Source organism: Macrotis lagotis, chromosome 7, assembly GCF_037893015.1.
Source record: "Macrotis lagotis isolate mMagLag1 chromosome 7, bilby.v1.9.chrom.fasta, whole genome shotgun sequence".
NCBI lineage: Eukaryota > Metazoa > Chordata > Mammalia > Peramelemorphia > Peramelidae > Macrotis > Macrotis lagotis.
In genome coordinates, this window is record NC_133664.1 from 205,202,033 (window position 1) to 205,228,172 (window position 26,140).

The following is a 26,140-nucleotide window of genomic DNA, read 5'->3' on the forward strand; positions in this document are numbered from 1 at the left end:
TATTACTTGTTTCATAAAGGCATTAACTTGTGCTTAATTTTCAAAGAGTCTTGTTACAAGGTTAAAATTTTATTATTTTATACTAAGCTCTTATTTTTCCTTCTGAGTCTTCTATAGCTCTCATTTCTTTCTTAATTTTTTTGGTTTTTATTTATTTTCCAGTTACATGCAACAGTAGTTTTCAACAATCATTTTTTTTTGCAAGGTTTTAAATTTCACATTTTTCTCCCTTCTCTCCCCTTTACCCCGCTCCAAAAGCAGTTTAGTATAGGTAAAGCTCTTATTTCTTTTCCATTTCTTTCCTCTTGCATCATAGCTTCCAGAAATTTTTGCTTATGATTTGTGATCAAGTTTTCTTTTTTATTTGAGGCTCTACTTGTTGTAAATGTTTTAGGGTCTTTTTCTTCTTTTGAGTTTGTATCATGGGCATCCTTTGAGTGGTAATAGCTCTTGAGATTGTTTACCCCCTTTTCATCCTTGCTTTTCAAACTGGTACTTTGTGTCAAGGCCAGAGTTTTTCCAATTCTGGAAGGAATGTTTGGGCTTTGCTTGGTCCTATTTTTTTTCTTGGGTCCTGCTGCTTTTTTTGAGTATTACAACCTTTGTGATACCAAGGTTTCAGGAGCTGCTTAGGCTGGAGTAAGCTTTCAGTGTGCCCAAGGTTGGCTCATTCAAAAAGAAGTTTGATTGCTTCCCTCTTGGTCTGAAAGTTGCAAAATTTTTTTAATCTGTTATGTTTTGTTCTATTTAATTTGTTTTGTTACCTGTTCCCAAATTATATTTTTATGTAATTTTTCTTTATTTTTTTTTCCAAATGCACGTAAAGATAGTTTTCAATACTTACTTTTGGTAAGATTTTGACTGCCATATTTTTCTTCCTCCTTGCTTTTCCTCCATCCTCCCCTTGACAGTGAGTAATCTGATATAACTTATACATGTATATTCGTGAAAGAAGAAGAAAAAACTTGAGAAAAAGGAAAAAACCACAAGACAAGTTTTTAAAAAGTGAAAATAGTATGTTTTGGTCTAGATTCAGAGTCCATAGTTTTTTGTTTGTTTTTTGTTTTTTAGGTTTTTGCAAGGCAAATGGGGTTAAGTGGCTTGCCCAAGGCCACACGGCTAGGTAATTATTAAGTGTCTGAGACCAGATTTGAACCCAGGTACTCCTGATTCCAGGGCTGGTGCTTTATCCACTGCGCCACCTAGCCGCCCCATAGAGTCCATAGTTTTTTCTCTGGATGTGGATGGCATCACAAGCCTTTTGGAATTATCCTCAATCACTGAACTGCTGAGAGGAGCAAGTCCATCATAGTTGATCATCACACAATATTGCTGTTAATGTGCCCTTTTGGTTTGCTTACTTTACTAAGCATCAGTTCATGAAAGTCTTTACAGACTTTTCTGAGTCTGGCTGCTCATGATTTCTTACAGAACAATAGTATTCTATTACATTCATATATCATAACTTGTACAGCCATTCTCCAGTTGAAAGACATTTCCTCAATTTTCAGTTCTTTGCCACTACAAAAAGAATTTGCTGTAAATATTTTTGTACATGTGGATCTTTTCCCATTTTTATGATCTTTTTGGGATACAGACCTGTTAGTGGTTTTGCTGGATCAAAAGATATGCAGTTTTATTGCCCTTTGAGCATAATTCCAAATTGCTCTCCAGAATGGTTACTTCAGTTTACAACTCTCCCAACAATCCCAGTTTTCCCATATCCCCTCTAACATTGATTATTTTCCTTTTTGTCATTTTAGTCAATCTGATAGATGTGAGATGTCTGATAGATGTGAGATGTTTTAATTTTTCTTTAATCAATAATGATTTAGATAATTTTTTTCACATAACTATAGACAGCTTTAATTTCTTCATCTAAAAACTGCCTCTTCAGTGGCGGCTAGGTGGCGTAGTGGATAAAGCACCCGCCTTGAAGGTCAGTAGTAGCTGGGTTCAAATCCGTCTCAGACACTTAATAATTGCCTAGCCGTGTGGCCTTTGGGCAAGCCACTTAACCCCATTTGCCTTGCAAAAACCTTAAAAAAAAAAAACAGAAAAAAAAACCCCTGCCTCTTCATATCCTAAAAGTTACAAATTTTGATCACACCTAAACACTTGCCTCTGTTTTGCAATCTAGTAGAATGCTGCTGGTTTCTGCAACCATCAACTCATCAACTAGGCTCTTCAGGTTCAGAGTAATAGAATTGTAGGCTTTCCTTTGTTAATTAGCTGCAGGCTTCAAACTAGTCTGTGGTTTGAATATAAGAACATATTTCAGGGTCAGAGCCACATAGCTGCTGCTTATTCTGAGACTCTCTTGGATTTAATTTTGACTTCTGCTGTTATACTCATGAAATCCAATTGATTATCAGAGATTACACTATCTTTAGATGTCCTGGAGGACTTTGGCACATCACTGCCTGGTCTCTGTCTCCTTGATTTCTTGATATTGCTATTGAATATTAAAGAACTATTGAATATTAAAGATCTTGCTGTTTTCAGGGCCTGGAGGACCCTCCTGTGGACTGTCTTTGTACTTTTGCCATCACTGGATCTCTGGAACCTACTGAGAATCAACTTTTTTTTTTAAGGTTTTTGCAAGGCAAATGGGGTTAAGTGGCTTGCCCAAGGCCACACGGCTAGGTAATTAAGTGTCTGAGCCCGGATTTGAACCCAGGTACTCCTGACTCCAAGGCTGGTGCCTTATCCACTATGCCACCTAGCTGCCCCCCCCTTTTTTAATTTATTTTTTATTCTCATTTTGTACACATTTTTTTACATTAATAAAATATACTTGTTTACAAGTAAACAAAATACCCCTCCCCCCCATGAATATAGATAGATTTGCTTGGGCGAAAAAAGTAAAGGGGAGAGAAAAAAATTAAAATTAAAAAAAATAATAGTAATAATTGTAGGTATGGCCAGCTGGCGCAATGGACGAAGCACCAGCCCTGGAGCCACGAGCACCCGAGTACATATCCAGCCTCGTAAACCCAAAATCACCCAGCCATGTGACATGCAAGCCACCCGATCCCCACTGCCCTGCAAAAACCAAAAAGAAGGGGGAAAAAAAGACCCAAATTAAAATAAAATAAAATAGTAATAATAGTAGGGGTGGCTGGGTGGCAGACAGAGCATTGGCCCTTGAGCCAGGAGCACCTGGGTCCAAATCCGGCCCCAGACACCCAAAGATCACCCTGCTATGTGGCCCCAGGCAAGCCACCCAGCCCCACTTGCCCTGCACCCTCACCCAAATGATAACAAAAAATGTGCTTCAGTCTTTGTTCCAACACCATCAACTCTGTTGTGAGTGGATCACATTCTTTATGATAAGTCCATCACAAAAGTTACTTCCATATTTTTCCAACGTTGCCATTGCTGATCGCAACTCCCTCCTTTCTTATTTCTCCAGTACCATGTACTATATTTTCTCTCTCCTTTCACTCTGACTCTGCTGTAGGGTCGCTGAGTGGCGCAGCAGACAGATCCCTGGTCCTGGGGCCAAGAAACCCTGAGCCCCCATACCACCCCTTAGGCCCAGAATCCACCTGGCCCTATGGTCCTGGGCAGGCCATCCAATCCCAGCCCCTTGCAAGAAGTAAAAAAGAAAATGTGTTATATCTGACCACTGTCCCACCATGGTCCATCCTCTCCTCCTTTATTCACATCCCCACCCCTTCCCCTTGCTCCCCCCTCCTTCTTACTCTAGTTGTCTATACCCCATTTGAGTATATTTGCTGTTTCCTCTCCTAGCCATCTCTGATGAGAGCAAAGGTTCCCTCATTCCCCCTTGCCTCCCCCCTTCCATATCATTGCAATAGCTCATTGTAATAAAAAAAATCTTATTATGTGAAACATCTTGGACTATTCCCCCTCTCCTTTTTCTTTCTCCCATTCCATTTCCCTTTTTTTCCTATTGACTCCATTTTTACACCATATTTTATCTTTGAATTCAGCTTTCTCCTGTGCTTCAACTATAAAAGCTCCCTCTACCTGCTCTATTAACTGAGATGGTTCATATGAATATTATCAGTATCATTTTTCTATACATGCAGTTCATCCTCATTAAGTCCCTCATATTTCCCCCCTCTCCTCCAATCTCCATGCTTCACCTGAGTCTGAAGATCAAACCTTCTGTTCAGCTCTGGCCATTCCAAAAGGAACCTTTGAAATTCCCGTGGTTCATTGAAAGTCTATCTTTTTCCCTGGAAGAGGACATTCAGCCTTGCTGGGTAGTTCATCTTGGCTGCATTCTAAGCTCTTTTGCCTTCCGGTATATTATATTCCAAGCCCTACGAGTTTCCAATGTAGCTGCTGCTAAGTCCTGTGTGATCCTGACTGCAGCTCCACGATATTTGAACTGTGTTCTTCTGGCTGCTTGTAATATTTTCTCTTTGACTTGGGAGTTCTGGAACTTGGCTCTAATATTCCTGGGGGTTGGTTTTTTGGGATCTCTTTCTTGGGGGGATCGGTGGATTCTCTCCATTTGTATTTTGCCCTCTGCTTCTAGAATATCAGGGCAGTTCTCCTGTAGTAATTCTTTGAAAATGATGTCAAGGCTCTTTTCCTGATCATGACTTTCAGGTATTCCAATAATTTTTAAATTATCTTTCCTAAGTCTGTTTTCCATATCAATTGTTTTTTCAATGAGATATTTCACATTTTCTTCTAATTTTTCATTTTTTTGGTTTTGAAGTATTGATTTCTGATTTCTGGTCAATTCATCAATCTCCCTGAATTCTATTCTTTGTCTGAAGGATTTGTTCTCCTCAGAGAGTTTTCTTATCTCTTTTTCCATCTGGCCAATTTTGCTTTTTAAAGCATTCTTCTCATTAACTTTTTGAACTGTTTTATCCATTTGACCTAAGCTGTTTTTTAGCATGCTATTTTCTTCAGTATTTTTTTTTAGATTTCCTTGACTAAGCTGCTGACTTCATTTTCATGTTTTCCTGCATCTCTCTCCTTTCTTTTCCCAATTTTTCTTCCAACTCCCTCATTTGATTTTCAAAGTCTTTTTTGAGCTCTATCATAGCCTGAGCCCAGTTTCTGTTTTTCTTGGAGTCTTTAGATGCAGGAGCTTGTGCTTCCTCATCTTCAGACTGAGTATTTTGATCCTTTTTGGGCTCATTTGCAAAATATTTCTCAATGGTCTTCCTCTTGTTTCTTTGTTCATTTTCCCAGCCTAAGCCTGTTTTTTGGGGGGTGCTTCCTGAGCTTTTGGGACACTCCCACAAGGGTCTCAGTGTGTGAGGATCTGTCTTCCCTCCTGGTCTGTGAATGACCATAAGCGCCCCCCTCTGCCACGGGGCTGAGGTGGGGGGGGGGCCCTGCTGTTCTGTGGGAGGGTCTAGACTGATCAGGATCTGAATGTGCTTAGAGCCCCAGAGTCCTGTTCCAGAGGCAGAGGACAGAGCTCTGCAGTCTCTTCCCCCCCCCCCCCCTCAGCTCAATGTGCTCATGCCCTGGGGGCTCCTGCCTACTGACTCCGCCTGCTTCTGTTTCGGGGGTCTAGGCTGCTGAAAGACCAAGCTGTTGGTTGTGTGCCCTGAGGGCTATACTCCATGTGCTTGCTCTGGCAGAGGTTCCCCACTGTTCCCCCACTTTGTGCCTGGTGCTCCCCGGAGTGCAGCTCAGGAGACTCCCCCGCTCCTGTGAGCTGAGACTCCAGCGCCCTGGGGCTGCCTCCGGGAGGCTGAGGTTCTTCGGCTCTGTCGTGCCCCCCTCTGGCGGGCCGCCTCTCCGCCCCGGGGAGCAGAGCCTTTCTGCTCTTTTCCAGGTTACCTTGAGTAGGAGAACTGCCTTGCTGGGTCCCTTTGTGGGTTCTGTCTCTCGTAAGTTTAGTTAGAGTCCTTAGTTTATGAGTTTTTATCAGCGAGCTCCTAAGAATCGATCCCTTCATGTCGCCATCTTGGCTCCGCCCCTTTAATCAAATTTTTTTTTTTAGCTTTCACTTAGATAGGATATTAGCGATTGCAGTGGAGTCAAGTCTCTCACTATCAAACACCAGTCTTAAGGACTTAGACAAGCATCAATATTACTGGTTCTATAATTTAATAACAATAACAATACAAATATATATTGTATGTATATGTGTGTATAAATGTAATGTTAACAGTGAGTAAGCACTTGTATTGAGAGATGTGTGTATATTTGTGTGCATCCTTGTATCAATATAAATGCTTGCTTTTTCAAAACATGGGAAACATAGCATAGCAACAATTTTACCAGTTAAGCTCATTTTTTTTTTAGGATATCTTCACCACAAAATAAAAGTAAAGTTAGGTTCTCAAATCTCTCTCCAAATTCTTACAAAGATAACAGCTAATGGTCTCTTACAAACTAGTTCTCGAGTGGCAGTTGACTGTCCATATCTCCTTAAGAAAGAAATTCTCAGGCCTCAAGTACTTTCTCAGCCATGATAGCTAATTATCTTAAGAATTCTATTCCCTTCTTAAATTTATGATGGTATCCAAAGCCTTTGTGAGAAGAATTTTTGAGACAGAGATTTCCATAATATGAATTGAGATCTGGAAATGCTGTTTTCCCCTTCATTCCTATTTTGCTTTTTCATCATTTCCCTTAAGAACGTTTTCATTATTTTGTCTCCACAAAGTATCTCCTTGCCAGTTTGATTAGGATAACACTAAATCCATAAGGTAGTGTAGGTAATATTATTTTTATTATATCTGAGTGTCCTAACTATTGGCATTGAAAATATCTTTAAATAATTGTTATTCTTCTTTTTCTTCAAAATAAGTATGACAAGTCACTTCATATATTTAAGCCTCTAATTTTCTTCATCTGAACAATAAGAGAGTATTGAATTAGATTTTACTTTTAAGGTTTCTTTCAGCTCTTAAAATAAATTTCTATTTTTGATGAAAACATATCCTGTTACAGATTTTAACAAGCAAAAGAAAAATCAGTTTCCGTTTTTTTAATTGTTTTTATCTACTCTGCCCAGGTAAATGAAGTTTTATTTTTGGAAGCTGTCTTTGTTGCTCCTCACCATTTTTCTTTAGACAGATGCCATTATAAATATTTCTGAGTTACAAGATTATATAATCATAGATTTAGAGTTGAAAGGAAGGCCATAGACCCTAGTCTCCAAATGCCTCATTTTACAACTGAGAAAATTGTTATTGATACAGAATAAGGGACTTGCCCAAGGTCACATAACCTGTTAGGACATGAACTCAGATCTTTTTTACTCTAAGTAGTCTATTCACTATGCTACCTAGCTTTGTCAGCTAATTGCTCACAAATTTCAAGCAATATTTTATGTAGATAAGTTGCAGATCAACCTTTTTTGGGTTGAAATTTGTGATTTTTTTTTTTTTGCAAGACAATGGGGTTAAGTGGCTTGCCCAAGGCCACACAGCTAGGTAATTATTAAGTGTCTGAGACTGGATTTGAACCCAGGTACTCCTGACTCCAGGGCCGGTGCTTTATCCACTGTGCCATCTAGCTGCCTCCAAAATTTGTGATATCTTAATAGAATCTCCACTCCTTTCCTCCCTAATTCTTTTTGTTTGGTATATGTAGTTTACTAGAACATGTGTCCAAAAGGACATGTCAGGAGGGATGACTCCTCCCAACTCCCCCCCCCCCCCCCATCTTTTTGACTTAACAGTTATACTAAGACCTCCCAAATGTAAATCTTTTCCCCTCCTGGATATTAGTATACTACACCCACTGACTCTTGATACAATGGAATTTGTTTTTAGGGGCCAACAGAACCTATGAAGTGAGTTAGCTAGCATCCTCTATCTCTCCTTCCTTTCATAGTCAATTTCTTCAAGAAGCATCAACAATTGGTGCTTCCACTTCCTTTTTATTCATTCTATTAAACTACAGTCTGATCATTCAACCAAAAATGTCCTCTTCAACTCTCTTATGACTCTTGGAAATGTGCTTCCCTCTTTCTCAATTTTATTTTTTTATACAATTGTCCACACAGGATTCTTAAGTGGGTAAAAATAATGAGTTCATTTAAACAAAAATTTATTAAGTTGTTTAAACCACTTTTAGTCTCAGTATCTGAGACTTTTATGTTGTAAGAATTAAATAGGGTAATGTATTTGAGAGTAGTACATGAACTAATGCCTGCTGACAGAATCTTTTTTAGTTGGCTGGATAATCTGGATCTAGATTTCACTGGAGCATATTGAACCAGGTCACAACAGAATGTTGCCTATTAAATAAGTGGGTGCCCCTCTCCATACTCTTCTCATTTAAAAATCTTGAGATGTTTTAATTTTTATGTGAGATATGTTATAAATTATAAAGGTGCTTTTCCCTCAGCCAATGACTGTAGATACAAAACTTTTTTAAAAATGATTTTCTTAGTAGTCTCTCTGAGAAGAACATAAAATTTTTATTAAGAAGGGGAGAGACTAAATAGAAGCTTTAAATTTGGGGTTCAATGATTCTTTTTTCTGGTAAAATGGGTCTGTGAATAGATTTCAGGGGATCTCTAAACTTGAATGGAATTACATCTTTATTTTCACTAACCTCTAATTGATATTTAGTATTATGCATGCATTTAAATAATTCAATTCAATCCAAAAAGAATTGCCATTCCTCAGGCAAGAAAATTCATCTTCCCACTATAGACATTTTCATTGGCTGTACCCCTGTGCTCAGAATGCCCTATCTCATCATCACCTCTTGGATTCCTTTAACCCCGGCTAAAATCCTACCTTCAGGAAACCTTTTACAATTCCTCTTAATTCTGGGTGCCTTTCCTCTGTTATTTCAAGTTTAACCTGTATTTATTTTGTTTGTATTTTATCTCCCTTGATAGACTGTGAATTTGAGAATAAGAAGTTGTATTGTCTGTCTTGTTTTCAGTGCCTGGTGTAAAGTAGGTGATTAATAGATGTTTATTGACTGACTGAGTTATTAAATATTGTACCTAGGTGCTGGCAACAGACAAGAGTTAAAAAAAAAAAGTCTGCCTCCAAGGAGTTTGCTTTCCACTAGGAGTGAATACAACATATAAATAGATAAACACATGCCAGATAATTTGAGGAGAGAGAAAATACTGATAACCTTTCATAGAAAAAAACAGGTTTTAGTTAATTTCACGTGTACTTGACAGTTTGAAATAGCTGCCAGCAAGTCTCATGTGACATTAGATTACTCCAGTGCAAACTCAGGTTCAAGTTTTAACTCTGTTAACTACTAGTAAGAGTGACTTTGACAAAGTAGTTTTTAATTCTCTGGACCAGGTCCCTCATCTGTGATGAGTAGGTTTGACTAGCTTAGGAGCTGTCAAAGCAGTGGCAATACTTAGGGAAGCCAGAATGAAAATATAGTTAAGAAATAATTGACAAAAATAAAGAAAAATACAGTAGAGTATAGGCAATGTTAACATGTGATTTTCTAGTAGGGATCCTTATATATGATTTAGTGACACCCCTTATCCCTTTTTGTTTCACTTTGATAATACTGCACTAGATAACCTAGCCCTAGTCTGTGAAATAAGGGATAATATATCTACAGAATGTATACAAAGAGGGTTCTTACCTGTTCTTTTTAATCTCATGAATTATAATTTAATGATTAGCTTTTTCCTTATATTCAGCTTACATTTGCCTATTTGCACTTTTTATCAATGGCTTCTCATTCTGTTTAATGACAATAATAATAATTCAGGTGTCAATATTCTTCTCCATAATGGAAGTAATCATAATATTTTTCATGACTTCCTTCATTTTTTCCTCAGGCTTAACATATTTCAGGCTATTTTCTTGAGTTCTTATACTGTACAGACTCAAAGCCCTTCCCCATTCTGCCTAAGCAGCCTATTGTCAATATCTGAGTGGGGTCTAATTAGAACTTGAATGAAGCTTGTCTTAATTCCTAAAAGTCACTGTAACTGTGTAAATAAAAAAATATGAACTTTGAGGGGAGGTAATCTGAAAGGAAAGGTGTTTACAGTTCTTGGAGAGGTTGAGAAAAACCTTTTTGCAAAAATAGCATTTGAATTCTTTTTTTTTTTTTATTAAAGATTTTATTTATTTTGAGCATTGAGGAAAGCCAGGTTTCAGACATTTGATAGAACCTGGGCCTGGAACCAGGAAGGCTGTAGTTCTAAGGTAGCTCTGTCACTTATTATCTAGGTGACCCTGAGCAAGTCACATAACCTTTGTTTTTCTTCGTTTCCTAACTATAAAATGTGGAGAAATTAAAACTTGCCTCCCAGAGTTGCTGCAAAGAGCACATGAGGTGTTATTTGTAAAAGTGCTTATCACAGTTAACATAGAAGACACTATGTTAAATATTAGTTATGATTATTTTAAGAGTGAATAGGCATGACTCTGAGGAATAGTGAGAAAGCCAGTGTGGCTGGTTCCTAGAGTAAGTGGAGGGGTGTAGAATGTGAGAAGACTAGAAAGAGAGGAAAAGGTCAGGTTGTGAGGGATTTTATAATCAGACAGAAGATTTTATATTGATCATGGAATTAACAGATTTTTTTTTTCCATTGAGGTGGAAGGTGACATGATCACCCCAGTGCTGTAGGAAGAACACTTTGGCAGCACAGTGGTCTGTAGTAGAGAGAGATTTTAGACAGAAAGACCAACCAAGTATGCTAGGATAGCAGTTGTGTAAATAGAAAGAAATAGATAATATAAAAGAAATGTTGTGAAAGTTGAAATAAGATTTGACAACAGATTGGATACAGTTATTGAGAGTGAGGAGTGTAGGATGTTGGTGAGATTGTGAACCTGAATGACAGGAAAGAAGTGGTATTTTTGTCAATAATGAGAAAATTGAGTAGAGGAGATGATTTGGTGTAGAGTATAATATTTGGGATATGCTAAATTTGTTTTGCCCACTAGGCAGTTGAGTTTAGGGTTGAATAGATATGAGAGTCATCTACATAGTGATAATAAAATCCATTATATCACTAAGGGAGATAATGCAGAGAGGGAAAGAGAAAGGGCTCAGGACAGCTCCTTTGGGGGGGACACAGAATTGGAAGTAAGTATTCACACAGCCAGAAAGCTGAAGAGGACTTCACGTAGAAAATGAAGGATGACAGGAACCTGGACCCAGATATAGTGGATGAGGAAGCCACCAGTGAAAATAGTGAACCTTTAGGGTAGTAGGATATGATATTGTAAGCTTTATGTTGCTTGATATTTTATTTTAAAAAATAATATTTTTGACTTTTTAATTTCGAGTTCCAAATTCTCACCCTCCTTCCCTCACCTTCCAGTGGCAAACAGTATATTAGTTATATATATATGAAATCATGCAAAATATTTCCGTATTATCCTTTTTAAAAAAAAAAACAAGAAAACTAAAGAAAGTGAGAAATTAAACTTGTTTTCACTCAGATCATCTTCTCTTTCCGAATACGAGTAGCATGTTTTTCATCATTGGTCCTATGGAATGTCTTGGATCATTGTATTGATCAGAATAGCCAATCCTTTCATAGTTGATCATTGTTAAAATATTATTGTTACTGTGCACAGTGATCTCCTGGTTCATCACATTTCACTTTGTATCAGTTCCTAATAGTTTCTGCTTTTAAGCATTCTGCTCCAGCCCAAACCTCTTTCTCCCCTTACCCCAACGGTTTTCTTTGAAATAGGATATTCAGGCTTTTTTTTCTTTTTTTTTTGATCATGACTTTGAGGTAAAGTAATAATTCTTAAGGTATGCTTCCTTGATCTATTTTCCAGGTCAGTTGTTGTTCTGATAAGATAGTTGGCATTTTTTTCTGTTTTTTTCCTTCTTCTGTTTTTTTGTTTTATTGTTTCTTGATATCTCATGAAAACATTAACTTTCACTTGAACAATTCAAATTTTTAAGTAACTGTTATTGGTTTTTAGTATTAATTCTATTTATTTTTTCCAATTTCATGTAAAGATAGTTTTTGACATAGATTTTTTTTTTTTAGGTTTTTGCAAGGCAAACAGGGTTAAGTGGCTTGCCCAAGGCCACACAGCTAGGTAATTATTAAGTGTCTGAGACCGGATTTGAACCCAGGTACTCCTGACTCCAAGGCCGGTGCTTTATCTACTACGCCACCTAGCCGCCCCAACTACGATTTTTTTTTATAAGATTTTTCTTACCTTTCCATTCCCTCCCCTTCTCCCTTTGACAGCAGATAATCTATTGTAGGTTATACATATATAACTGTGTTAAACACATATCCATATTATTAATATTGTAAAAGAAGAATCAAAACAAAAAGTCCATGACAGGGAAAACAAAACATAAGACAGTTGTTAAAAAGTGAAAATACTGTGTTTGATCTATATTCAGACTCCATTGTATTTTCTCTGGATGTGGAGGTTATTTTCTATCACAAGTCTTTTAGAATTGTCTTTGATCATTGTACAGTTGAGAAGAGCTAAATCCAATTTGTCATTGATCATCACACAGTGTTGCTGGTAACCTCAGTTCATGTAAGCCTTTCAAGGGTTGTCTGAAGTTCACCTGCTTATGATTTCTTAAAAATTAATTACTATATCATCACATTCATATGCCACAGTTCAGCCATTCTCCATTTCCTACAAAAAGAGCTACTATAAAATATTTTTGTACATGTGGACCTTTCCCCCTTTTTTATGATCTCTTTGCTGAATCAAAGGGTATGTACAGTTATATTGCCCTTTGGGCACAGTTCCAAATTTTTGTCTAGAATGGATGCAGTGATTCATAATTCCACCAACAGTGTATTCATATTCCAGTTTTCCTGTAACACCTCCAATATTGATCATTTTCCTTTTTTTGTCATTTTAACCAATCTGGTAGGTGTGAGGTAGCATGTCAGAGTTGTTTTAATTTGAATTTTTCTAATTAGTGTTCATTTAGAACATTTAAGTGAGTTCTTAGCCCAGAAGCTGGAATCTTTGCATTTATCACTACTATTTCTTTTTTACCTGCACTGATCCAGCACTCTGTTTCTTAGCCAGTACCAAACAGTTTTGATGACTGCTCCTTTATAATATAATTTTAGGTCTGGTACTGCTAGCTCATCTTCCTTTTGCAATTTTTTCATCAGTTTCCATGATATTCTTGTCTTTTTGTTCTTCCAGATGAATTTTATTGCTATTTTATCTAACTCTTAAAAAATAATTTTTTGGTGGTATGATTGATATGGCATTGAAAGTAGTAACTTAATTTAGGTAGAATTGTCATTTTTATATATGGCCTACCCATGAGCAGTTGATATTTTTCCAATTATTTAGATCTGATTTTATTTGTGTGAAAAATGTTTTGTAATTGTGTTTATATAGTTTTTGGATTGCTCTTGACAGGTAGAGTTCCAGGTATTTTATCTTTTCTATACTTACTGTAACTGGAATTTCTTTTTCTATCTCTTGCTACTGGACTTTTTTGGTAACAGAAATGTTGATGATTTATGTGGGTTTAATATTCTGCAACTTTACTAAAGTTGTTAATTGTTTCAGGTGGCTTTTTAGGTGATTTTCTTTTATTCTCTAATTATCATCTGCAGAGAGTGAGAATTTTCTCATTATCTGTTCTAATTCCTTCCATTTCTTTTTCTTCTCACTGTGAAAGCTAACATTTCTAATATAATATTGAATAATAGTGATGGTAATGGTCAGTCATCCTTTCACTTCTGATCTTATTGAGAATGCTTCTAGCTTATCCCCATTATATATAATGCTTACCATCTAAGGAAAGCTTCATTTATTCCTATACTCTCTAGTGTTTTTATTTGTTTGTTTTTTGGGGGGGGGGGGTTGCAAGGCAAATGGGGTTAAGTGGCTTGCCCAAGGCCACACAGCGATTTGAACCCAGGTACTCCTGACTCCAGGGCCGGTGCTTTATCCACTGCACCACCTAGCCACCCCTCTCTAGTGTTTTTAATAGAAATGGGTGCCATTTTTTGATCAGAAGCTTTTTCGGCATCTGTTGAATTAATCATGATTTCTGTTGATTGTTATTGATGTCAATTATGACAATTGTTTTCCTAATATTTTTCCTAATATTGAAGCCAGCCTCCATTGCTGGTATAAATCCTACTTGATCAGAGTGTATTATCCTAATGATAAATTGCTGTAATCTTTGCTAATAGTTTATTTTAAATTTTTGCATCAATATTTATTAGGAAAGCTTGTCTATAATTTTTGGCTCCTCCTGGTTTAGGTATCAGCACCATATTGGTGTCATAGAAGGCATTTGACAGGACTCCTCATTCTATTTTTTTCAAATAGTTTATATAGAATTAAAATGAATTATTTTTTAAATGTTTTGTAGAATTCACTTGTAAATCCATCTGGCCCTGGAGGTTTTTTCTTAAGGACTTCATTGAAGCCTTTTTTTCTGAAATGTGGTTATTTAAGTACTTTATTTCATCTACTGTTAATCTGGGCAAATTATATTTTTGCAAATATTTAGATTTATTAGCATAGTTGTATAAAATAACTGAATTATTTTAATTTTCTCCTCATTGATGGTAAATTCATTCTTTTCATATTTGATATTGCTAATTCGGTTTTCTTCCTTTTTAAAAAAAAATCTTAATTAAGCAAAGGTTTATCTATTTTATGTAGTTTTTAATAAAACTGCCTTAATTTTATTTATCAGTTCAGTTGTTTGCTTACTTTCAATTTTATTAATCTCTCCTTTGATTTTTTCAGAATTTCTAATTTGGTATTAAAATAAGAATTTTTAATTTTCTAGCTTTTTTTTGTTTTTACAAGGCAGTGGGGTTAAGTGACTTGCCCAAGGTCACAGACTAGGTAATTAGTAAGTGTCTGAGGCTGAATTTGAACTCAGGTCCTCTTGCCTCTAGAGCCAGTGTTCTATCCACTGTGCCACCTAGCCACCCCTTGAAATTATTATTTCTTTAATTTGTTGTTTGATCCCTTCATTCTTTAAAATTAGGTTTTTTAGTTTCCAATTAATTTTAGTCTATCTTTCCACGTATTATTAACATAATTTTTATTGCATCATGATTTGAGAAAGATACATTTATTATTTCTGCTAGTCTGTGTTTATTGTAATGTTTTTATACCCTAATGCATTATCGTTTTTTTGTGTAGGTGCCACGTTCTGCTGAGAAAAAGGTATATTCCTTTTTATCCCTATTCAGTTTTCTCCAGAGAGCTACCATATCTAACTTAAAAAATTCTATTTGCCTCCTTGGCTTCATGTTTGTTGTGTGATGAGATTTATCTGATTCTGAGAGGAATGGGTTGAGATTCCCCCATTAGTATAGTTTTGCTTTTTATGTCTTCCTGTAACTCATTTAGCTTTTCCTTTAAGAATTTGGATTCTATCCAACTTGGTGCATATATGTTTAGTATTGATATTACTTTACTGTATTTGGTACCATTTAGCAAGATGTACTTTCCTTCCCTGTTTCTTTTAGATCTGTTTTTCCTTTTGCTTTGCTGAGATCAGGATTGCTACCCATGCAGTTTTTTATTTAAGCTGAAGTGTAATATATTCTACCCCAGCCGTATATCTTTATTTCTGTGTGTATCTCTCTGCTTCAGATATGTTTCTTATAAACAACATATTGGGGGAGTCTGGTTTTTAAGCCATTCTACTGTCTGCTTCCATTTTATAGGAGAGTTCTTAGCATTCACGTTAGTTAAAATTACTAACTCTGTATTACTCATCTGTCCAATCTTCCTACTCAGTTTTACTTTTCTCTTTCCTTTTATATTATCCCTCCTTATCTCATCAATGTTTTGCTTCTGTCTCCCTCAGTCTCTTCTCCTTTCTGTTAGTCCCCCTCCCTTTTCTTTTCCTTTCTACTCTAATTCCTTGGAGGATAAGATAAATTTCTAAAGTCAGTTGAGTGTAAATATTGTTCCCTCTTTAAACCAAACCCATTGAGAGTAAGGTACAAGCAATTCTCACCACCTTTCTTCTTTCACTCTATGTAATAGGTCCCTTTCCACAGAGATCTGACAGGTAGGCTAGTCCTTGATCTTCTAGTTTGCTTATAGTATTGTTTTTTATGTCTAAATCCTGTATCCATTTGGATCTCATCTTGGTATAGGGTGTGAAGTGTTGGTCTAATCTAAGTTTCTTCCATACTAACTTTGAATTTTCCCAATGATTTCTATTGAAGAGAGAGTTTTTATTGCAATAGCTGGACTCTTTGGGGTTTATCAAACAGAAGATTACTATAATTGTTTCCTGCTATTCCACCTGTCTGTTCCACTGGTCCACCACTCAGTTTTTTAGCCAATACCAGACAGTTTTGATGACTGATGCTTTATAATATAATTTTAGATTTGGTAAGGCTAAGCCACCTTCTTTTGCACTTTTTTCATTGAATTTCTTGAAATTTTTGACTTTTTATTTCTCCATATGAATTTACTTGCAACTTTTTCTAACTCATTAAAGTAATTTTTTTTAGAATATTGATTGGTGGGGCACTAAACAGGTAATTTAGTTTTGGTAGAATTGTCATTTTTATTATATTAGCTCTACCTATCCATGAGCAGTTGGTGTTTGCACAGTTATTTAAATCTGATTTTATTTGTGTGAGAAGTGTTTTGTAATGGTTTTCAAAAAGTTTCTGAGTCTGCCTTGGCCAGTAGACTTCTAGGTATTTTATATTGTCTGAGGTTACTTTGAATGGAATTTCTCTTTCTAGCTCTTCTTGCTATATCTTGCTAGTCACGTATAGAAAAGTTGAGGATCTATATGGGTTTGTTTTATATCCAGGGACTTTGCTAAACTTGTTAATTGTTTCTATTAGTTTTTTCGATGATTTCTTGGGATTCTCTAGGTAGACCATCATGTCATCTGCAAAGAGTGAGAGTTTTATCTCTTCTTTCCCAATTCTAATTCCTTCAATTTCTTTTTCTTCTCTAATTGCTGAAGCTAACATTTCTAATATGATATTTAATAGTAGTTGTGATAATGGGCATCCTTGCTTCACCCCTGATCTTATTGGGAATGCCTCTAGCCTCTCCCCATTGAATATAATGCTTGTTGGTGGTTTCAGATAGATACTGCTAATTATTTTAAGGAATAGTCCATTTGTTTCTACACTCTAGTGTTTTTAGTAGGAATGGGTGCTGAATTTTGTCAGAAGGTTTTTCAGCATCTATTGATATGATCATATAATATCTGATAGGTTTGTTGTTGATATAATTGATTATACCAACAGTTTTCCTAATATTGAACCCACCCTGGGATGAATCCTACTTGGTCAAAATGTATTATCCCAGTGATAACTTGTAATCATTTTGCTAAGATTTTATTTAATATTTTTGCATCTATATTCTTCAGGGAGATAGGTCTATAATTTTCTTTCTCTGTTTTAACTCTTCCTGGTTTAGGTATCAGCACCATATTTGTGTCATAGAAAGAGTTAGGCAGAGTTTGGTCTCCATCTATTTTTCCAAAGTGTTTATATAGAATTGGGATCAATTGTTCCTTAAATATTTGATAGAATTCACTTGTGAATTCATCTGGCCCTGGAGATTTTTTTTCTTGGAGAGTTCAGTAATGGCTTGTTGAATTTCTTTTTCTGAGATAGGATTGTTTAGGTATTTAATTTCTTCTTCATTTAACCTGGGCAACTTATATTTTTGTAAATATTTGTCCATTTCATTTAGATTGTAAATTTTATTGACACAGAGTTGGACAAAGTAATTCTAAATTATTACTTTAATTTCTTCCTCATTGATGGTGAGTTCACCTTTTTCATTTATGATATTAGCAATTTGGTTTTCTTTCATTTTTGTTAATCAAATTGACCAGAGGTTTATCAGTTTTATTGTTTTTTCATAAAATCAACTCTTGGTTTTGTTTATCAGTTCAATAGTTCTCTTGCTTTTATTAATTTCTCTTTTAATTTTTAGAATTTCTAATTTTGTATTCAATTGGGGGTTTTTAATTTGTTCTTTCTCTAATTTTTTTAGTTGCATTTTTAGTTCATTGAGTTCCTATTTCTCGAATTTATTCATGTAAGCATTTAAGGATATATTGTATTCCCTGATTGCCGCCTTGAGTGAATCCCATAGACTTTGGTTTGTTGTTTCATTATTTTCATTATCTAGGATGAAATAATTCTTTCTATAATTTGTTACTTGATCCACTCCTTTTTTAAAATGAGGTAATTTAGTTTCCGATTAGTTTTGGTTCTATATCTCCCTGGCCCATTGTTGCATATGATTTTTATTGCATTATAATGTGAGAAAGATGTATTCACTATTTCTACCTTTCTGCAGTTGATCATTAGGTTGTTATGCCCTACTACATAGTCAATTTTTGTCTAAGTGCCATGTACTACAGAGGAAAAGGTATATTCCTTTCTATCCCCATTCAGTTTCCTCCATAAGTCTATTATAATCTAGGTTTTCTAACAATATATTTACCATCTTAACTTCCTCCTTGTTTATTTTGTGATTAGATTTATCTAAATCTGAGAGTTGGAGGTTGAGAGCTCCCAATAGTAGAGTTTTGCTGTCTGTGTCTTCCTGTAGCTCTTCCAAATTCTCCTCTAAGAATCTGGATGCTTGCCCATTGGGTGCATACATATTTAGTATTGAAATTCCCTTATTGTCTATGGTACCTTTTAGAAGGATATAGTTTCCTTCCTTATTTCTCTTAAAGCTATTTTTGCAGCTTCTTTGTCTGAGATAAGTATTCCTACCCTTGCTTTTTTCACTTCAGCTGAAGCAAAATATATTTTGCTCCAACCTTTTATCTTTACTCTATATGTATCTCACTGCTTCAAATGAGTTTCTTGTAAGCAGCATATTGTAGGATTCTGGTTTTTAATTCCCTCTGCTATTCACTTATGTTTTAAGGGAGAGTTCATCCCATTGACATTCCAAGTTAAACTTACTAACTCCTTATTGCCCTCCATTCTAATCTTCCTTCTGTTTGTATTTTTCCCCCTTTTCGCTTTATCAATGTTCCCTAGCATTTTGTTTCTGAATACTGCCCCTTTCAGTGTTTGCCCTCCTATATCCACCCCTTCCCCTTTCTTTCCCCTTTCCCTTTTCTCCTTCTTTCTTCCCTTCCTTCTTAGGCTTTTCCCCTTTTACTACTTGAAAGGTAAAATAAGTTTCTTAACCTCCCCCTTTTTCTCCCCCTTCCTGTTCCCGCCTCCCCTTTTCCCCTTTTAATAATTGAATGGTAAGATAAGTTTCTTAACTGAGTGTGTGTGTGTAAATTAACTTTAAGGCAGGTCTGATGAGAGGAAGATTCTGGTGCTTCTCACCTCCTCCCTTCTTCCCCTCTTAAAATATGTCTTTTGTATCTCTTAATGTAATGAGATTTACCTTTTTCAGTCTCCTCCATCCTCCCATCTCCTTACTGTCCCCCTTTTTAAGGAGGTATTGTTTTTAAATTATTCTGAGTCACAGAAAAGTCATTAAGTGTTCATCACTTTTGCTTAAGTATATTCTGTCTAATAGAGCTACAATTCTTGAGAGTTATTAGAGCCTTTCTCTTAGGGATATAGTAGCCAGTTTCATCTTATTGGATAGCAGTCTCATGGACAAGTTATTAGTGTCTATCACTTCTGGCTAAGTATATTCTCTCTCTAATAGAGTTTCAGTTTTCAAGAGTTAGGAAAATCTTTCTCTCAGGTGGGGGGGGAATGGCCATTTTCATCGTATTTCATAGCATTTTTTTTTTTTGCTTTACCCCCCCCCCTTAACCTTTTCATGTGATGCTTGAGCCACCTGTTTGATGTCCAGATTTTCTATTTAGCTCTCGTCTTTTCATCAGGAAATGTTGGAAGTCTCCCATTTTGTTAAATGTCCATCTTTTCCTCTGGAAGAGAAGGCCCAGCTTTGCTGGGTAGTGGATTTTTGACTGCATTCCAAGCTCCCTTGCTCTTTGGAGTATCTCATTCGAGGCCCTTCGATCCCTTAATATTGATGCAGCTAAGTCTTGTGTAATCCTTACTGTGGCTCCTTAGTATCTAAATTGCTTTTTTTTCTGACTGCTTGCAGGATTTTCTCTTTTATCTGATAGTTCTAGAATTTGACCACAACATTCTTTGGTGTTTTCATTTTAGGATCTCTTTCTGGAGGGGATCGATGTATTCTTTCAACAACTATTTTGCCTTCTGGTTCCATGATATCAGAGCAGTTTTCTATCACTAAATCCTGTAATAATAAGTTACGCCTTTTTTTCTCTTCAGTGTTTTCAAGAAGACCAATAATTCTCAAGTTGTTCCTTCTTGATCTATTCTCGAAGTTAGTGGTTTTGCTGCTGAGGTATTTTACATTTTTTTTCAAATTTTTTGGTTTTGTTTTAACAGTCTCTTGCTGTCTTGTAATAAGTTCACAGACTCCATTTTTTTTAAGAAGAATTTTCTTCATTTACCTTTTGCAACAACTTTTCCAATTGGTCAGTTCTGTTTTTGTAAGAATTTTCCATTTGACCAATTGAGGTTTTGAGAGAACTATTTTCTTTTTGCATATGCCCAATTGAGGATCTGAGAGAATTAGTCTCATTTTATTTTTTTTCCAATTGTATTTTCCATGTATTTGTTTTCTTGTTGCAAGGTGTTAATTTTTTTCTCCCAAATTTTCCAATTGATTTTTAAACTCCTTCCTGTTTTTTTCAAGGAAGTATTTCTGTGCTGGAGACCAGATCAGAGGTTTTAGGTCTCTCTGAGTTAGTGTCTTTTCTTCTAGGAAATTTTCTATGCCCCCCCCTCCACTGGCCTTTCTTCAGTTTCCTAAGACATTGTGTTGGGGAGGGGCTGCTTCACTGAGGTTTGGTATTGGGATCCCTAGAGGCCTTTACTCATTAGGTTTTGTAACTCCATGTGGACAGACCAGTGTCTGACCTTAATTTGAGGCTCTCTCCTTTGGCCTGGTGGAGGTGATTAAAGCTGCTGAATACTTTTATGTTTGAACAATGGTGGGCTTTGCCCTAGGGCAAGGTAATTGCTTTCCCTATACACAGCTTCTGGAGCTCTGCTGCTCACTTGGGCTGTGAGAGTGTTTGTTCTGGGAAAAGGCCTCAGCTGAAATGAAGGTATGGACCCTGAGTTCCTCTGGACTAGAGGAGCCCAAGATTTGATGCCTGCAACTCCCTTGCACTGGAACTCACCCTCTGGTCCTGCCAGCAACCTCATTCAGTGCCACCACCAATGCCTCTGCCCCCCAATTGGCCCCTGCCCCTGCAGCAGATAAGGCCAGTCCCTCTCTCAGCCTCTCACCCTGTCCTGTGATCCCGACAGAGTTCACCATGATCCCAGAAGATAAATCTTGGTAGATGTTCTTCCCCTTGCTTCTCTTTCTGGATTTTGTCGTTTGGATTTCTGTTAAGCAGTTTGTTTCATATTATTTATGAGGGAAGATCAGGAGACTTTTACACAGGGTCTGTCTTCTCTCTGCCATCTTGCCTGGAAGTTCTTTAATGTTGTTTCTTGACAGAAGCTGTTAGGAGCCTAGGAAGTTCCTGGTTTCTCTTCACCATCTTGGCCTCTGCCCCTGGAGTCATTTTCTTCAGTAAATTTTTGTACCTGCTTACTTGGTGTTACATTTGGTCTGTTCTTCTTTTGAAGAGTTTTTTCCTTCATTGAATTCTTGTGCCTCCCCACCATTAGACCAGTAGTTAGGCTGCCATTTGTCTTTCATTCTCTCCAAATTAACAGCCTACCTTCTTTTGAAATGCTAACTTTCATTGCTACTTCTTCACATTTATCATTATTGGAAATGTGCTGCCATTTATCAGGAATTTATCCATAATTCTTTAGGCTACCTTAAATTTTGGTATCTGAGTCAAATGTCTCTGTCTTTAAAAGATAAATTTTAAAATCATTTGAAAGTTTGAAAATCATTTAAAAGTACTGCTGCACAATCCAGCTACAGTGTCTGTCTCAAAAATACATGTTGAAATTATTATTCAGTAACCTGGCCTTCCAGATTATTGCTTGTCAGTCTGAACTTAGAGTATTTTTCATTCACATAGCTTCTCCTTTATTAATACTTAACCATGTGTCTTTTGAGTAAACAAAATAAAGACATTCTTTAATATTTGAAACTTGATATAGTCAGTTCATAAATGAAGAGAAAAAGGAATAAAATTAGTTATTAATTGCAAAACCAAATCAAAAGTAAAATTGATGGCTTAGAACAGAAACTAGAAAGCCTTAACTAAGAAATGAACATATTAAAAAACGAAGGCAAACATTCAATAACTCAAGAAATATTAGCTTAAAGATTGTAAGAATGAAAAAACTTAATATATTTACTGTCAGAAAACAGTTTTCTTTGGAGAAAAACGGGTATTTCTTGGGACAGATACACTTATCTAAAAAGTGCAGAAAATATAAGAATTCTGGTTTTTTGTTGATTACAAAAAAGCATTTGATAAAGCATAACAAAGCTCATCCTTCAAGCTTCTTCAACAGCAAGTCTCATGAATATATTAAAATCCAGCAATTGTTTCCCTCTAATTAGCCTCAAGTCAGATACAGAAATGGGACTGGTATGCTCTTCAAATGTATCTGCCCCTGTCAAGGAAGGTGAAAACCATTTATAAGGAATTTCACTTGATTTTAACTTCGTACAAGACATGAAATTTTCACACAGCTAGGTAATAAGTGAGACTGGATTTGAACTCGGGTCCTCCTGACTCCAGGGCTGGTGCTCTATCCATTTCACCACCTAACTTCCCCTGTATTTTTTCCTTTACTCATTTTCCATCACTTTGATGTTTTTCTATGGTGGCTTAACTCATGATTTCCCACCTTTTTAGGGGTAGAAATACTTAGTTGAATCAAGTTTAGACATGGAGGAGCGGATTACATGACCCAGGCAGGCATTTTAAGATTATCAGTAGGTCAGATGATTTTGGGAAACTGAATTGCCTAGAAGTAGGGCAAGTGGTAAAGCCAGAAAGTCCTTAGAGAGCAATGCCAGCAATTTGTTTCACAGTTCATTGTGCCTAAAGGAAAAGTTGATGATTTGCTTTAACTGAGATTATGTGATTGTTGAGCAGTCTAGATTGATTTCTAAGTGGTTTGGTGTAAGAACTTGTTAGCATTCATTTGGATGACAGAGATGAGGATATTTGCTTTTCTTTTAATAGTAGTACAATGTGAACATTTTCTATGGTCGTTTATACATCGTTTTTGTTTGAATTGTCAAAGAAATTAAAATAATATGGAAAAATTTTTTTAAAAGCATATGAAGAAAACGGTCAACAATAGCCATGGAATACGGCTCCAAGCAAAGGGAAAAGGTAAAGATGAAATGATTTGGAGATTATTTTGCAGGGTAAAACAGAGTGACTTTAAATTTTAACATCTGCAAGTATTGATTGAATCTTCTCACTTTTTTTCTAGTTACTTCTCTGGCTGATCTTTGAACTTCAGTATTGCCTTCAACGTTTGAACAAGCTTCCTTCCCACATTCATGTCCTGAGTCATATTATCTAGCTTAGTGAGGTGGTCTCTGTGGAGATCTTTATTTTGACTGGTTTTCCAGCCATTTTCTTTCCAATTGTTAGTCTATCCATTCATATCTTTTTTGTGCATACAATGAGTTGCTCAGTGATTTGGGCCTTTGCTTGCTCAATTCTTTTGGCAGCTGCTTCTTATGATACTCTTTGGTTTGTCTGTTGTCCAGAATGTGTAACACTTAATATTTAGATCACGGTCTGTCCCCAGAAGACATCAATACTTCCTTGTGCTCCTTCTTTTTCATTAGTTTTGAGGCTGTCTTGACATACACAGTGTTGGGGTCTGATCCCTGGTGCAGTTGGCTGTACTGACATCCAGAGCCTCTATTTTGCCAATTTGTCTCTACAAGCCCTGATGCTTGTTTCCTGTACTTCTAATTGCAGATTTGGACAGCCCTGGGGTTGGAGGACCTGAACTCAAATCCAGTCTTAGATACTTAATACTAGCTGTGAGACCTTGGGCAAGTCACTTAACCCTGCTTGCCTCACATCCAGGACCCTCTCCAGTCATCCTAATTCATTTCTGGCCCCTGGACCCAGATGGCTCTGGAGGAGAAAGTGAGGCTGGTGACTTAGCACAGCACCTCCCTCACTCAAATCCAATTCTCTGATGCCATGATCTTCTTGGAGAATGAAGAACAAATAATAACAATAACAGTTGTAGGTAATCGGTGTCAGATTATTGGGGCATTAATAAGTCATATTAGAATTGTTGCTTGTTCATCTGAATTCCTGAATCATATTCATGGAGTTGGCTATCTTGAGCAGAGAGGCCCTGGACTATATCATGAGTGCCAGAATATTTTGTCCTTAGACTCATTACTTGACAGTTTTCAATAAGGAACTTAAATAATGGAGAAATTGTGATATTCATATACTGCCTGAATATTTCTAATACTTCAGTACTTCCATCTTTGCCTGTGAAGAAACATTATGTTATGCTAATGAAAATTAGCCCAACTCTTCAAGGTAGCATTTTAGAATTCAAACTTGGCTCAGGCACCACATTTCTTTCTAATTCTAAATGCATTTCTGCGTTTTCTGAAAGTTTTGATATTGATAGTTCTAGGAATTCTTCATGAAGTATGTACCTAGAGAATACAATTTTACACATAATAAAACTTAGGAAATTTATCTGGAGGATATTGAAATTGCTATTTGTCAACTGTATCAGTGTTTACTTCTATCTATAATTTTAGATTCATGTATTGGACTGATTGGGGAGAAGTTCCAAAGATAGAACGTGCTGGAATGGATGGATCAAGTCGTTACATTATAATAAACACAGACATTTATTGGCCAAATGGATTAACCTTGGATTATGAGGAAGAAAAACTTTATTGGGCAGATGCAAAACTTAATTTTATCCACAAATCAAATCTGGATGGAACTAATCGGTAAGAATCTTTGTTTTTTCCAAATATTGGAATACTTGTTTTTGTTTTTTAACTCTAAAATCAATCAAAGAAGCAAGGATAGGAAAACTTGGAGGGGAGAAAGTATGCTTTGGGAAACTTTAAAGAAAGTAAGCATTAACTTTTGATTTTTTTCTTTATTGGGAAGTGGAGTGTCAGGGTTCGGGGTATCCCTAAAACTACAGAGATTAATGGGAATTGGACCCCCCCCCCCCCCAGTCTCTGTAGCTTTTGGGAAAGATGAACTGCTTTAGTAACCTATCCTTTGTCTCATTTCCCTTTTGTCTTACATTTACATTAGTATTGTTAAAATTTTCATTTAAATAGCACTGTGAATTTTGTATTGCTTTGCATCACTTTTTTTCATTTTAGTCTCACAAAAGCCTTATGTTTAGCTACTGCAGGAATTATCTTTTCCATTTAAAGCTGAGACAAGTAAGGCTATGGGAAGTTAAGTTACAGTTAGGATTGAAGGTGGTAAAAGCTCATTATTGATGACAATCGACGTGCAGGCTTATAAGGATGTGAGTAACAGCTAAGGGTTAAAAGTGTAATGAATATACAAGTTTAATGAATAAAAGTTTTTTGTTACAATAAGGTGGAATGGATGAACAACTGAATTTGTAGTCAGAAGACGTGTAATCATATCCTAACTCAGTTTAATTACCAAGTCATTTGACCTTTCAGGTAACAAAATATCTAATCTGAAAAATGAGAAAGATGGATTAAATGATCTCTAGAGTTCGTTCTAGTCCTAAATCTTAGACCCTGAGATTATTAGTAACAATTGTAGGTGATGGAAGTTTTTCAGGTATTGATTTAAATATTACTGATTTTATTTTTTTGCCATATTGAAGAGGATAGATTAATAAAATTATATGGATACAGACCAGCATCTTTAAATTTATTTTTTTTAGTTCAGTGTCTTAACTCAAAATTTCTCTTCCCCACCCCAATCTTTCTCTTATACTAAGATATTTTAATATATATATATATATAGACATCCTTTTAAATACTCTGTCTTTCCAATCTTTCAATCTACTCAGTTTCTAAGACCTATTGTTCCATTTTACTTCAGTTACACTCAGATATGGCCACATCTTGATTTTGTCATCTCACATAATCAACAAGCATTTTTACACATACACACACACACACACACACACACAGACACACACACACACACACACAGTGAGACACTGTACTGCCCATTGGTGATATTAGAAAAGGCAAAAAAAATTCCATAGTCCTTGCCCTCAGAGTGTTCACATTCTAATGGGACAGTCTTATTAATAACTATATAAGAGGTAGATGGAATCCCTATT

At 36.1% G+C, this 26,140-nt stretch overlaps 1 protein-coding gene across 1 annotated transcript in view; it reads left to right on the plus strand.

Annotated features, from left to right (window-relative positions):
- LOC141493357 (low-density lipoprotein receptor-related protein 6-like) overlaps nt 1–26,140 on the plus strand; it is a 108,136-nt gene that overhangs the window by 26,213 nt on the left and 55,783 nt on the right. The window contains exon 3 of the mRNA XM_074194576.1: nt 24,600–24,797. Coding sequence (XP_074050677.1) covers nt 24,600–24,797 — 198 coding nt within the window. The remainder of the gene's footprint in view (nt 1–24,599; nt 24,798–26,140) is intronic.